Consider the following 14,550-nt stretch of genomic DNA (forward strand, 5'->3'; position numbering starts at 1 on the left):
AAGAAGTGACGTCAGCGGCTTCATTTGCCTAATCCACCCCAGGGACTTTTTCTGGTGTGAACGTGATCTGTACTTAGTTCATGCGAACTAAAGAGTTTGCATGAACTAAGTTCGCATGAACCTTTGTGGGAAAAGTACCGCAGTGTGGACGCGGCTAGTGTTTCTTAATAACTGACTCTTTATCTCAGAGGCCCTGTGTGGGTTTTCAGCAATTAAAGATATCAAATGATTAAAAAGTAGTTTGAAGCAAAGGTCTTCACTGCTCCAAAATGTTTTATCCAATTCGTCTCAAACTCATTGAAAACCTTGCCGAATCCAACAAGTCAAATTTTAGAGAAAGAAGAACCGACCCAAGGGCAATCGGAGCCCTTTCTGGAAGAGTAGACCGTACAATAAGAAGACCAGAGAGTGAGCGACCACTTACATGAGCAGAAGCATGATGCCTTTAACAAGCACCCACAGTCAAAAGGAATACGTGCCATGCTCCTGCACCTCACAGTGATGTGAAAAAAACACATTTTATTACTTCAAAAAGAAAACGGGACCCAAAGAGATGGAGCATCATTTTTGACATAATTTTACAGATTTAGTCTGTTACACGAAACCAAGCAGACCTGTGGGACCTATTGCTTTAAATGCAAATATACTGGCTTATGCTGTTCCTAAATTGCACAACATGTACTTTGTATCGAATGATATAAGAAAACGGGGCTTCAAAAGATATCCCATATTCTGCTTGCATTGTAGCCGCTTACTAATCACTTGCATTGTATACCCTCTGCATCAGTGATCAGCTGATTGACACAAATGTCTTGTTGTTGTTGTTGTTAAACAGATTTACGATCAAAGTGTTTCGTTTTTTGTGGATGAAGGATGGGGGAGGGCGTTTAATTTTTTTTGTAAAGTGTAAGATTTAGATGGCCTATGACCCTCGGCCTGCAGAGCCACATGGTGTACTGAATACCTGGATTTAACAGATCAGTAGGAATCTGAACACAATTAGTTTTTCAAAATAAGAGCTGTTTGGAGCCATCATTAGTGCATTTTCATTCATTTCCAAGTGTTGCTTTTTTTAACTACATACTTTTCAGTACATTTGTTTTTAAATGTTAAATAAATACAAGCATCATTACAATCTTAGGTAGTTTAATGTAAATATCTGGTTTAAAGAATGAAGAAACAAGGCCGTTGAAGTTTTTTGTGATATTTACAATTTAGATTTTTCCTCAAAAACATTCCTTATTGATAATCAGAAAATGTAATTGCAGTATTGCTGACATGAGTCCGGTGTATTGGAGCCTGTCTGAGGGCTCCTGTGCCTCTGCAGGGCGACAGCGCCCTCTGGTGTTTACATGTTGTCAGTGACACCTCCACTCATCTGTGCCCTCCTCCCCCTTCCCTCTCTCTCTTTTCAGTATTCACCCAACATGACGATGAGTGTGTGATTTTATTTTATTTTCCTTTTTTTGTATTTTTCTTTATTTTCCCCCTCCTATTTTTGTACCCCTGCACCTGATTTTTTTTTCTTCTTTTTCTTCAATTCAAACCTTACTTCACCTCGGATTGGACGACCTCCCCCTCTTCACACACACACACACACACACACACACACACACACACACACACACACACACACACACACACACACACACCCTCTTCCTGACCAATTATACGGGATCCATTTCCCCCTCCTCACTCGGGAACTGTACGGCCACACAGCCTTCTGGGACAGCCCTTGAGCATGCTGGGACTCTAATTAAGACTGGCCCTCCTGGAGCATGCAAGATGGCCGCAGGTCTGAACAGGAAGCAGTCACAGAGCAACAGGAAGAGCCTCCTCTCTGACTCCCGCCCCGGCCTCCCTGGCTTCCTGTCAGGTTCTAGACAATGAGCGAAGGGTAGGAGGACAAACAGAGAGACAGAGGGAGAGGAGACTGTCTCCCCCTCTCAGGAGGACGCAGCGTTTTAGCAGCCGCTTCTCAACCACTTCGGACTTTTATCTTCAATTATTTTGTCGCTGTTCCTCCCGATGGATTCAGTTGAGGGTCCGAAACGACCTTATTGCCCGCCCCCATTGTTCTCTCGGTGTGTACATTTTTACCAGAGGTGTTGTGATTTTTCTTTTTTTCTCCCCCCGTTTTTGTGTACGTATTGTATCATTGCTATTTTTATTATTGTATTATTGTTATTAATGATATTGATATGATCATTTTTAAGATTAGGTTCTAATTTCTGTTGTTTCGAAGTGCACATTATTTTATTGAAGACACATGTGCGCTCAAATTAGAAATGATTTGCCGGGTAACATGTGAGCACACTCCCCCCTGCAGGTGAGATATTATCCATCAAGGTACTGATTGGCTCGTTTTAAAAATAAGTTTTAGCAACAATCTGATTTTAAACTCCTTTTTCAATAATCCAAACCAGAAGAAGAAGTGGCTCCTGTTTTTGTTTTTTGTTTTTATCTTCCATGCAGTGAGATGCACATCTCTATTTATTTATGTACTTTACATTTGTCTCATGAATCATTGTTACTTTTTTTAAAGTGTTATCCCTGGTTTATTTGTTAATTGCAGAACTAGTAGCAACTGTGTAAATATGCAGATCCAGTCAGCAGCATCATTAGACCCCCGTACCCAGGTGCTGAAGACCCCCCCCCCCCATGCTGCTTCCACTAAGGCTCCCCTCTTAGGTTACTGTTCACTCCAACATGTGCGTAGGCTGCGGTATCACCTGCTGAACTGTAGTTGGATTGTTTCTTGTTTTGCTGATGAGCTCCCAACACACTGTGATGTATGTCTGTGCTTTTTGGATATTTGCTTTTACACGCTCTCAGTTCAGCTTGCAGACATGTGTTGTCACCCGTGCAGCGCTCCCTCTGAAAGGGCTCTCAGCTGATCGAATCCTGGGCGTTTTTTTAATGTCGGAGCAAAGCAGGAAACGTAAAGGCGTTGCTCTGCTGACTGTGACGAGTGACCTCCCTCCCTTGGGTCATCTTGAAGAAAAACACCTCCGTCCTTCCTCACCCTTCCTACGGGCCAGCAAACACACCACCCCTCTCTGATTATCTTTTTTTTTTTGTACAACTTTCCATCTTTTAATTTTAATTTTTTTGTAAATACTGTAAAATGCATTTTGATATCATTGACATGTTTTGATATTTTCAAATCACGACAACAGTTGATCAGAAACGTGCTGATTCGGGGCAACTGTGTGTGTGTGTGTGTGTGTGTGTTTGTTCAGAGATATGGTGTGTCTTTGACGATAAGAAACAAACTGGAGCTGCTATAGACTATTATGCTATTTCACCTCATCACTGACAGACGTGGCGCTTCACTGTGCATCAGAGCTGTAGCGTCAAGGGGTCTCAGAGGACGACCATTTTGTAGTGAGTGTGTTTGAACGCCTTTTAGCTGACTCAGTCACACACATTATCTTAACAAATCTTTAAATTAAACGTGATTCTTGAGCAGGAGCCTCCCTCCTCTGCTGTACAGTTGGCAAACAGTCGTATTTTTCACTGTTTGACAGAATTTGCAAGAATAGAGCCAAAACAGGCCAGTTTTTCATAATAAAATGAATGCCTCAGACATTTAACTACCCACAATTAAAATAAGCCACACAGGACGCTGGCTCTCAGCCCGACACACCAGGTACCAGAGTACAGACTTTACTATGAAGGATTTTTTTTTTATCTATTTAAAATGGGGCGAGGAGAAATGTTTTGGGAAAGTAAAGAGAGAAAAAAAATAACCGACAGATTTGTTCTTATTGCTGAGAAGAGGTAGAGAAAGTGCGGGAGCAGGCGTTTCGTCCCCTGTACTTTGAAATACTGTTGTATAAAATGCAGTTGAACTTCTCTCTATCTTTCTGTCCTGTAAGTAAAACCGTCACAACGTTGATCATTTCTGTATTTCTATTGTGCTGATGTATAATACTGTAACATTCAGGGGTAGGGAGGGTTAAGAGAGGATTTGGAGGGGAGTAAAGATTTTTCTGTTCAGTTCCTCATTTCTTTCCTCTTAATGACAAAGCAGTATTGAATATAAGGCAGTCTGTCCCCGGGGAGTTGCTTTGTATCTCATGTTAGGGTAGTTTCAGATCCTAAATGTCTCGTGTAGTAAAATGAGAGGTTCCTTCTTCGTACGTTTCTTTATATTGTAAAGTTTCTTTAGACAAAAAAATGTTGCTTATTGGAAAAAAGGTGGGAAAATGCATTGATAATAAATGTAATTCTTTTGGGGTTTTGTTTTAATTTTCATCAAGTTGTCAGTCGTTTTTGCCTGTGTCCCCCTTGTTGTAGATACATATTAAAAATAAATAAAATGACTTCACTCGTTTTGCCATGAACATGACCTTCTTTCACTGGACCTATTGGTTGGGATTTGCCTTTAAAAAATGTAGTATTTTTGACTTTTTTCTCGTAATCAAGTGAAAGCACATTTGCTACCAAAATGTTTACATTTCTACACGTTTTCTAAAATATTTGCTTTTTAGAACGGGTCACAATTCAAACAGTTGGGCAACCATTGGATTAAAATATTTGTTTGACAGCCATGGGTTTAAACAACCTTATTTAATAATATTTTTTAAATAATAGCTGTTTTATTTATGTTGTGTTAGAAGAATTTAAAGGTTTTCATTCAAAGACGATAAAGCAATATACTCAGATATTTGACCCGGGAAACAGAAGTTCGTCTTTAAATTTTTGTGAAAAAAATCACATAAATGAACAATTATAGCCTGTTTAAAACAAATAAATGACTAATAAAATAAATTGATGAATTTCAGAATTCAATCTAAACCATAATACTGACGCAGACACACAGAGGCACAACCATGGCAATTACCTCACTTTTATTTATTTAAGTGCTTTTATTTTTGCCCTTCTGTTACCATTTTAGAGGCTTTTCTTTTAAAGAGTGTAAACTTTACCACATTTTCAGATTTCTGTTTGAACTTTAATGATGTTTCCTGTCAGAGAACAACATAATGGAGGGATGAAGGCCTAAATGGTTTCTCCTCCTCTGATCTGGTCCAGCTGTACTGAGTGGCGACGCAGCGACCTCTTGCTGCAGCAGGAGGCACGAGGAGCAGCCAGGGAGGAGGAGGCAGGAGGGGCAGCCAGGGAGGAGCAGGAGGAGGAGGGCAGGAGACGGGGGAGTCTTACACGAGCTCTGGGTGAAGAGGAGCTGGGCGGGTGAGGCAGAAACACCATGCTCCTGCTTTGGGGAATGGGAACCTGTAGATGGGAGTCTGATTGGTGGACTAAGGGTGGGAGTTGAAGTGGAGGAGGAACCACCATGACGGAGGGGAGGGTGTTCCTGCGGAGCTGGCAGTGGGGAGGCAAACAGGCAGGAAGCTTATCAACACCGCTTTTTAGGGTGGTGTTGTCAGAAGTTGAACCTCCGGGCATCAGACACCTCTTAGGGAAGAGTCGGCTTGCTGTTGCCTGAGATGAGCTCACCTCCGTCAGGGAGAGGGCTGACTGAGACAGCCTCGGAAGAAAAACCTCACTGTTGTAATTCTCTCCTCCACATCTGTAATCCCTCCTTTGAAGCAAACCCTCCTTCCTCTCTTCCCCCCTGGACTGATGAAAGTGTGGCTCCTCTCCTCCCCTCTCTCCAGTCTCCCATCTTGAATCCTCTCTGCCCCCCTCCCCCCGCAGGCTCCTCTCCATCAGGCCCTCCTCGTAGGCCCGGTTCAGGCAGGCCAGGTTGTGGATGGCCAGCCACGGTTCAGATAACATCCTCTGTCTGGGCGGGGGGTTGCTGCTCTGGCCCAGCTCACAGGAGGGAGGTCTGCCACTGCCACTGCCGCTGCTGCTGCTGCTGCTGCTGCTTCCTCTTGTGCCTGATAGGGGAATAAGACAGAATGAGTGAGAAGCAAACATGTGGAAGTACTTGAGATTAACTGTGTCTCCTTTTGCATTTTGCATATCCTCTCCCTCACCTTAATGGATTTTTCCTTATCCTAAACAAAGGTCAAAGGATAGAGGGTGTTGTATGCTGTACAGATGGCAAAGCCCTTCTAAGCAAATGTGTTATTTTGGAATATACAAAGCAAACATACTTCATTTGATGACATATCGACATTTTAATCCGAATCGATTTACACTAAGTGGAATCAACCATGAGGATACATATTCAGAGCAGCAAGAATGATGCTGGTATAGTACAAACATAGTATTTATTTTTGTATAGATTTTATTGGCCAAGGTGCACTCAACATACGTGTTTCTTAGTCTGTGACTTCATACTAATTCTATGTAGGTTTCTGCTGTGTGTTCACGCTAGAAAACTGCCAAAACAAACAATCTTAAATCAGTTTGTATTATTACAAAAAGGCCTATTATACTTTGTGGCATTGCTGATGTACACTGTTCTCCCAAAATGCAATGCCAGAGGGAAATGGAGGAGCTGTGTGTGTTTAAGCGCCCGTGGCATTTTATACCAGTACAATGAAGATTAATATAAATATATACTGCATATAATATGCATTATTAAAAAATAACACAGCTTTTACTTCCACATTCTATTCTAACTGTATACAAAGAGACCCTTGTTAGTTTCTACGGGATTAATGAAGTATCAGTTCCTCTGTAGCCGAAGAAATGTGGCTTCTTTCATTAAAATGCACCACCAGAATTACCTTCACCTCACCCTGACAACACATTTCATCTGCTGTCCTCAGGAATGAGCACTCAGCTAATGATTGCAACCACCAGCAATTTGCTCTCATCTGTCTAGACTTGTCTTTGTTAAACGCTGCACAGCGACATACCCAGAGACACAGATCTGCATACTGTGATCTCCACATCAAGGTGGAGAACCCAGAAAACATCCACAATATAACACTGATCCAATGTTAGGATCCAGGTCGTTTGCTGAATGAGGATTACACAGGGCTATTTATCCTCAGGTGGAGTTGTTAATGTAAATATAGATTATCAGCACTCTACCATCTATGTTTTGAGATTTTTTTTGGTGGGGTTTTGCATTTGTTTTGGTCTAAGATTTTCTAATGAAATGTCTGCTTTTCTCTATATATCAAGTACACCGTCAGTTGTGTGGGTAATGTGTACTTTCTATTGAAAAACACTCCGCATTACTCACCACCAGTTCCTCTGAAGTTGAAGATGTTTTCTCCCTCGGGTGAGTTGGGGGAGCCCGTCTTGAGGATGATGTCAGACGGGGACATGCAGGACACCGGCGAGGAGTCAGGAGACGGTGTAACGTTCAGGAAACGCCTGGTCACCGGGCCTCCGTTCACATTCACCTGTGTGGTGATGATGATGATGTCACGGCCCCTCGCCCGGCAGGCATCCATCAAAACCTGAAATACACAGATTTGATAGTGCTGCTTACTAAAGCTTTATTGTATTCGTAATACTTGGTAATATCAGTATCAAGGCTCAGATTTGAACGGATTTAATTATCTGAAAAGAGTCAAATCTGTAGAGAGTATGATTTTTGAGACATCTAGTATGTTTACTCGTTCCTTTTCAAGTTAAGATTACATACACAAATGATAACGTGTTATGCATTGTTTGTACCTAAAAAATCAGCACCATTATGACAGGCAACACCATTAAAAACACTCCCAAGAAATTACTACATAAATAACAACAAACCTTATTAGATACATTATGTATATCCTTACATAGTTAAAAAATAATATGGTACATTTCTTTAATGCAGGACCTTTACCTATAGTGGTGTCTTTACATTGTGGTATTTGTAAGTATGTAAATGCTGAGTTTCTCTGCCTCTCTGTTTCAATAAACACATCCTTCTCCAACATAAACAAATCAATCTTTCCTATGTCCCCCAGCTGTTCTGACCTTCAGTGTGGGTTGGTGCTGTGCGTTGACGGCGTACACCAGTGCTGAGGCCCCGGAGTGATCCTCCATGCTGGGGTCGGCTCCTGCAGCCAGCAGGGTGGAGGCCACCTGAGCTCCTGCCCGCTCCATGCAGGCGTACATCAGAGCGGTGCGTCCGGCCCGGTCCTGGGTGTTCGGCTCTGCCTGATTGGCCCAAAGGATTACAGTTGGTATCAGTCAACAATCAATAAGTCATGACCATTAACCCAGTGTGAATTTGGTGTCTTTCAATTTTGTTTGCTAGGAAATTAAGTGTCAATGTTATATATCATTTGCTTATGAATACACGTTCAGCTCACTTTTTTTAATGAAATCTGATTTGTCATTGATTAGTGAGAACTTTGTATTAGACAGTCTAATGCACAATCCTCCATGTGAACCTATTCAATACGCATCTTCCCTCAGATGTGTTGTGTTCTCCAGCAGAAGAAATGTCTGAAATGTTTTGAAGAGGTGGATCGAGGACAGAAGCAGAACTGGGATAATCAGAAAGCTGTTTAAAATGCATAAGTACCACCTCTCCCTACTGCTGGGACACATTTATTATGCATCAGAAATATATCTAAATCAATTAACTGTTGAGCAAGTGTGAAAACTTGAATTCCATAGATTGCATTTACGCAGTATTCTACGTTGAAAGTTGACTGACCTTGTTCTGCAGCAGGTAGGAGAGGAGTTTCACCGTCTCAGGCCCACCAGGCTCCCCTCTCAGGGCCTTACAGGCAGCCAGGAGCGGGGTCTCTCCTTTGGGGTTTTGCCTGTTGACCTGAGCCCCCCCCTCCACCAGCAGGCGGACCAGACGCAGCTTACAGGAGGCTGCTGCACTGATGAGGGGGCTGCAGTCGGACAGGGGGTCTCCCATGGCCTGGAGGGTAAAGGGAAGTCAGATTCAATGTTCAAATTGTTAGGGAATAATTTGCCTAGGTATTCAACCTTTGACACAGTTCATCATTTTCTCCTCTCACTGTCTCCTTTCCCATGGCATAGTTCCACGGCCTTGGGTATTACTGCTATCTCTCTTAAGGAGGGGCAGCTTGGGCGCATTGTTGTTGCCAGTCTATGACAGAGCACAAGCCGCCATGAGGTAGTTTACTGTTCAGGGACGAAGGTTCCCTGACGCACATTCTTTTCTATGGACGAGAGCTCTAGTTAGATTCAGGGTCCATATTTCTTTAGTCTCACTGATGAAGAATGTTGATTATTACACTCCGAACTAGATAAAACCTCGAGCTACAGAAAGAGTTCTTCAGAATTGGTTTGGCAACCGCTGTGTCAACTCGTGACACACCACCTGTCTTGTCAACTCTCCAGCCGAAACTCCAAATAAATCATCAGTGTTTGACATCAAAACTCCTGCTCATCCCGTGTCTCCTTCATGAGTCGGTGACTCCCACTGCACTGCTACACAGAAGTTTCCTCCACAAATTGGTGTTGTCGGCAGGATACCAACAAATCTTCAGAACTGGTAAGTGTAATTTCAAATCTACATTCGGACATTGCCTTACCAGAATCTGTGATTGACGGTATCCTAAAATTATCTGTGAAGCTGAGCGGCTGTGTTTCGTTTTTGGTTAATGAACATTTGGGGAAAAAAACCCAGGGGATCAGTGTCTGGGGACTTTGTCCTGGCTGATTTCCTCTGTGTGTGCTGCTCGGGACGTATGTGCCATACAAGCATGCACAGCTCATGTTTAGAGAAACCTTAAAGAAAGGCATCAGTAAAGTGGAGCTTCTGTAGGAAAGCAATGTAAAGATTTGTATTGAACAAATCGCCGAATTCTGGGGTTTTCAGCGGCCAACACAGCAGTTAAAAATAAGCAGCCGGAGATATTACTCCTATCGCCTCTGTGAACACGGCTCCAGCAGCAGCTGCGGGTGTGTGTTTAAAACCTCCCAGTGTTTGTGGGGCTGGAGAAGTGCAGCTGAGAGGGAGAAAGTCACAGCTTTTTGTCTATAGCTTTAACTCACGCCACCGCCGTCTCTATTAAAAACGAGATGGTCTAAAAGCACTCGTTGTCTGTGACCGTCTTCTACATTGCTGGCAAGGCCGGGGCAGCGCGAGGTGCGTGCATCACCTGATGCGCCACAGCTCTCTACTCTGCTGGAGGAACGTTCCCTTCATTGCTTGGGAGCGTTACCCACATTATTGCTGGAGAAACTGGTGGCGGTCCGGGGTGCATACATAAAATTATAGGCTAATTGATCACGGGTGGGCAGTGGCAAGCAAGTGTAGAACAAAACTGTGTTTCATCGTTGTGATGAACTCGATGGCGGGTGTATAGGCTGGTCGTGTAGGACTACAGTTAACTGGGCTGTTGTTGGAGAGAAAGGGTAGCGGAAAAAAGTGTATGTTCTCCTGGTCGGGGGAGCATAGCGCCACTAGAATAGAGTAGTGGTGTCGCAAGAGGATAAGCTAGTTATCGCTTTAGGACGGTCTTCAGGCACGATCTTAGCACTTGTACAAGGGTGGACGCGCGAGTCAAGGCGCCCCACTAGAGATAATTCCCTATCCCTCTGAAACCTCTGAATTCGGACTAAATTGACCTGGATGAGCTTTGCTGTAACGCTGGTGTTTATTACGAGTTCATGTTTGTTTGTCTGATTGTTTGTATGGGGGGTCTATATTGGTTTGCCTTCCCGCCGTCTTGTGTATGCTTTGTAACAACTAATAATGAATCAGTCCATAGCCAGGGTAAAATGAACTAAACTTTAGTTATCTCACCAAAAGTCAATGACTTGAGACAAATAAATAATATAAAGATGTAAAGCTAAATTCTGGTAGTATAAATGTGCTGCAAAATGAAAATAAATAGCAAAAGAGTGTTTTTATGTCCTGCATCTGAGTGTGCAGAGGAAAATGTAAACAAGAAGCACACTGTTCAGGGTGTGCGCTGTAGGTGTAAGAAGAAAATAAGATGATATTGCTTTAACAATACATTTTAAATTGTATTGCTGGTATGTTAAGATATCTTTGTGACCTTGTATAAACCCTATGCCCCGTCCTGCGCCCCGAGACCCTCAGAGGCATCACTGCTGGTCGTAAAGACCTGCCTGAGGAGATCAGGGTTGCAAAATCTGTTTTTTTTTAGGTCAATGTTGAATTATTTGTTTCATTTATTCTTAATCTATGTATTGTATGGTAATAATGAAAAAAAACGTAATGTATTGAACACATTCCGAAACAAAGCAGATAAGACAGAACTAGACTCAGACATAATACTAATTATTATTGAAACCTTTTGCGCTGTTGCTGCAAAATGGAAACTTTGTTGATTGTCTATTCCAACTGGCCACTGGAATCAGATAATTAATATAAGTTGAAGGTCAATTACAGTTTTAAAAATAGTTTAACATTCTTTATTAAACTGCTTCAAATTATTTCTCGTATCAACCAATTGGTCTCCATAGACATTACTAAAATTAAAATAGTTGTTAAACTACTGACAAGTTTTCTGAAACCGAGCTTATTAACAACAGAGTAAAGGTCGCAGGTTAAGCCAGGATCAATATATTTGTTGAAGTTTTTATTGTGTGCATAATAAATGTGTTAAATTAATTGAGCAATTATTTAACAAGTATAATGTTGCAATCTCTTTAAAATAAGTAATTACAGTTAAAAAATAGATGTTGTTTTCCAAGGGCCTCTCCTTCACAGGCCCACACTTTGAATCATGACACTTCCAAGTCCTAACCGACAGAGATCAGTATCACTTTGTGTTGCAAGCCAAATCCAGGGGTTCTACTCGAGCCCAATTTTAAATACCATAAAGAAAAGTATTGAACCCAGCTCAAGCTAAATGTCAAATGTATTTAATTAATGTGCAAGTGTTCTGATTCATTTAAAATGTTCCAGTCTAGTTTCCTTCGAGTTTAGTCTAAGCAACACATTGTTTTTTATAACATTCTCACTGCTGTCCCAAATGTTTTAACCTTGGACACACACACACACACACACACACACACACACACACACACACACACACACACACACACACACACACACACACACACACACACACACACACACACACACACACACACACACACACACACACACACACACACACACACACACACACACACACACTTTGGATGAGTATTCGCCTTATCCACATTGTAAATTGTTGCCTTCATTAGAGTTATTAGTAATTCAAGATTAATTATTAAATTAAATATGGTACATAAGATAAAATAACTAAAACTTTGACTTGATCATTTCACAACATTAGACGTGTCCATCTCTACTAGAATAAGATACGTGTGCATGTTTGGGTGTTTTAACACTCCTATAATGTACCTAATCTTGTTATCCTTTTCATTACAGAGCTGGGAAAATGGTGTATTGATTAGATTCTTATCCGTGCAAGTCCAATTTTGACTGACTTTAGTTCTAATGTTAATGTTAATTTGACTTCAACCCATAAGTAATTATTTAGATTAACTCAAAATGTCACATGATGATGGATTAGTGTTCCACATTTTTCCCACTAATTTGTTTTACGATTAGGCCGAAGGTAAAGAGAGACATTGATGACCTTGTGTCCCTTTTGTTAGTACGTGGTTCCATTTTGTCTATGTCCTTGGACGGCTTCACTAAGAGTCACCCAGTTCTGCCCTGCTACAATCTGGCTGAGTGCAGTCACAGAGATGCTATGGCTGCTCTACATGACATTAATGGTCTGATCCGAGAATGGACACAATTCCCTGCTCCCAGAGAGAATGACGCTCCTCAAACTGAACATTACAGCCGTTGATACTGTCTCATGTGGGTCTGCTCCCCCCACCGAGCCATGAACTGAAAGCTTGACATCTGCTTTGAACACTTGGAAGCCTCGCGGTCACACCAGCACCAACCCTTGGGTCAGTCAGATGAGACTAACGGCTTCACTTAGGGCATTTGGTTCAGATACATGACTCTCGTTACCACAGAGTGGATTGTTTTTTTAAGGCTATTCATACTGCTATGCAGAGGATGCCTGTAACCCCCTAATCCCACCAGGAGCGTCTGCTCTGTGCTGCGGCTGCGGCGTTTTTAGCGATCGCGGCCACTCTAGTCAATGGGTGCTATTTCACCAGACCCGCTGCGCCGCGCTGCGCCGCGCTGCGCCGCGGCTCGAAGCGTCCCAGAAGCTCCTCGCCGCAAGGAATTTCTAAAATATAGGATGAATCCTATTTTTGACGCGGCGCAGCGCAGGCAGGAAGTGATGAAAATCACCTTGTTGTCTGCTTTGCTGGTTGAAGGGGTGCACCGGGTGCACCCAAAACCGGCTCCTTCTCCTCCCCCCCACCACCGTCTTTCAAGTAGGAGAATACATGCCAGCGTTCTCCTCCGGTTTACAGGCACTGTAAATTATATATATATAGAATAATTATGATGATGAATGCATATTTTTTTACCACTAAAATACAGCAACACATCTTTGATTCATGTCGTTTATAACTGGAATATTACAATTATTATTAACTGTGTCTGTAGTCTACAACACAACAAAATAGGAAATAACAACAATAAACACGATTTAAACAGACACAAACATAAACCATTTAACTACGTAGCCTACTACTTGTAGAAGTACAAATGTCCAGGAAATATTCCAAAATCAAAAACAACTGTGAGGCTGCACACACGACGCTCCGCTTCCGCAACGTTTTGAAACGCGCCTGGTGGGTTATGACGCAGGAGGAGGTCGCAGCGCGGTGCTGCCGCTTCTGGTGGGATCAGGGGGTAAGTTGGCAAGCTGTTAAAAGCCCCTACTATTTTCAAATAGGCCTAATGTCAGGGGCCTCTTAATGTCTAGTTCTACATGTATTCACATTATATAGACAATGTGTCCACCTGGTAAAACTAAAGGCTGCACGAAAATCAGGCTACAATACAACCATTCTGTTCTGCTCTAACGATTCAATTGATAGATTCTACATCAAAAGAATTAGCTTTTATTGTTTCCAATGATAACGTCACCTTAAGTGGAGGAATGCAAACCTGTTTTCAAGTGTAAGGTTTTGATTTTGTTTGACATTTCTCAGTAATGACGCCCTCAGACACCCAATATCATTTATGCTATGCCTTCAGTAATAACACAGATGTTAAGGGGATGACGTTTTTACTCCCAAATCAGATATGCTTTGTTCTTCAACAAAAGTATACATTTCCTGCATAATCTATGTTTCTCACAATAGTTTTTGTAAGCTGCACACAGGTGATACTGAGACTTCTCGATTAATAGATTCTAAACTATACCATGCTTACATGGACTCCTAAGTTATTATTACATATGTAACATATGTAAGAAAAGGGAGGGAAGAGTCAATTATATTGTGTAATTGATTTTATATTGGGTAATTTATTTCTCAAACCTATGTTTTATGGAAGAGAAAACATTTTTTTCTGATAAACTAATATTTTATTAAATGGTGAATTAATATAACATTTAGAATCATAGAGAAATGGTGATATCCATAGGGACTAGCTCACCTTTAACTTAAAATAACATTTCTCTGCTTTGGACTGATGAGTATATGATTCTTGCATGTTAAATGACTAACACAAACCTTCAATTTATGCATGTGCATATGTCAGGAAGGCTCCCAAATAATTCTGAGGGGCCTATCCTATTTTTGTAATTAAATGATAATGTGCTAATCCATTACCTTGAGTTGTCTTCACTC

At 41.7% G+C, this 14,550-nt stretch overlaps 2 protein-coding genes across 3 annotated transcripts in view; one reads left to right on the top strand and one right to left on the bottom strand.

The window, feature by feature from the left end:
- LOC117467694 (single-stranded DNA-binding protein 3) overlaps positions 1–4,349 on the top strand; it is a 47,009-nt gene extending 42,660 nt beyond the window's left edge. For both annotated transcript variants that reach the window (XM_034111510.1, XM_034111511.1), the window contains one exon: positions 1,416–4,349. In XM_034111510.1, the coding sequence (XP_033967401.1) occupies positions 1,416–1,445 (30 nt within the window). In that variant the 3' untranslated portion in view covers positions 1,446–4,349. The remainder of the gene's footprint in view (positions 1–1,415) is intronic.
- A 658-nt stretch (positions 4,350–5,007) lies between these two features.
- On the bottom strand, positions 5,008–8,861 carry LOC139432916 (ankyrin repeat domain-containing protein 34C). Its single transcript, XM_071201672.1, has 5 exons — positions 8,847–8,861; positions 8,531–8,746; positions 7,843–8,025; positions 7,115–7,334; positions 5,008–5,852 (listed from the first exon to the last, which is right to left on the bottom strand). Exons 1-5 carry the CDS (start codon positions 8,859–8,861, stop codon positions 5,008–5,010), a joined length of 1,479 nt encoding a protein of 492 aa, XP_071057773.1.
- Positions 8,862–14,550: the final 5,689 nt, after the last annotated feature.

This window comes from Pseudochaenichthys georgianus, chromosome 22, assembly GCF_902827115.2.
Source record: "Pseudochaenichthys georgianus chromosome 22, fPseGeo1.2, whole genome shotgun sequence".
Taxonomy (NCBI): domain Eukaryota; kingdom Metazoa; phylum Chordata; class Actinopteri; order Perciformes; family Channichthyidae; genus Pseudochaenichthys; species Pseudochaenichthys georgianus.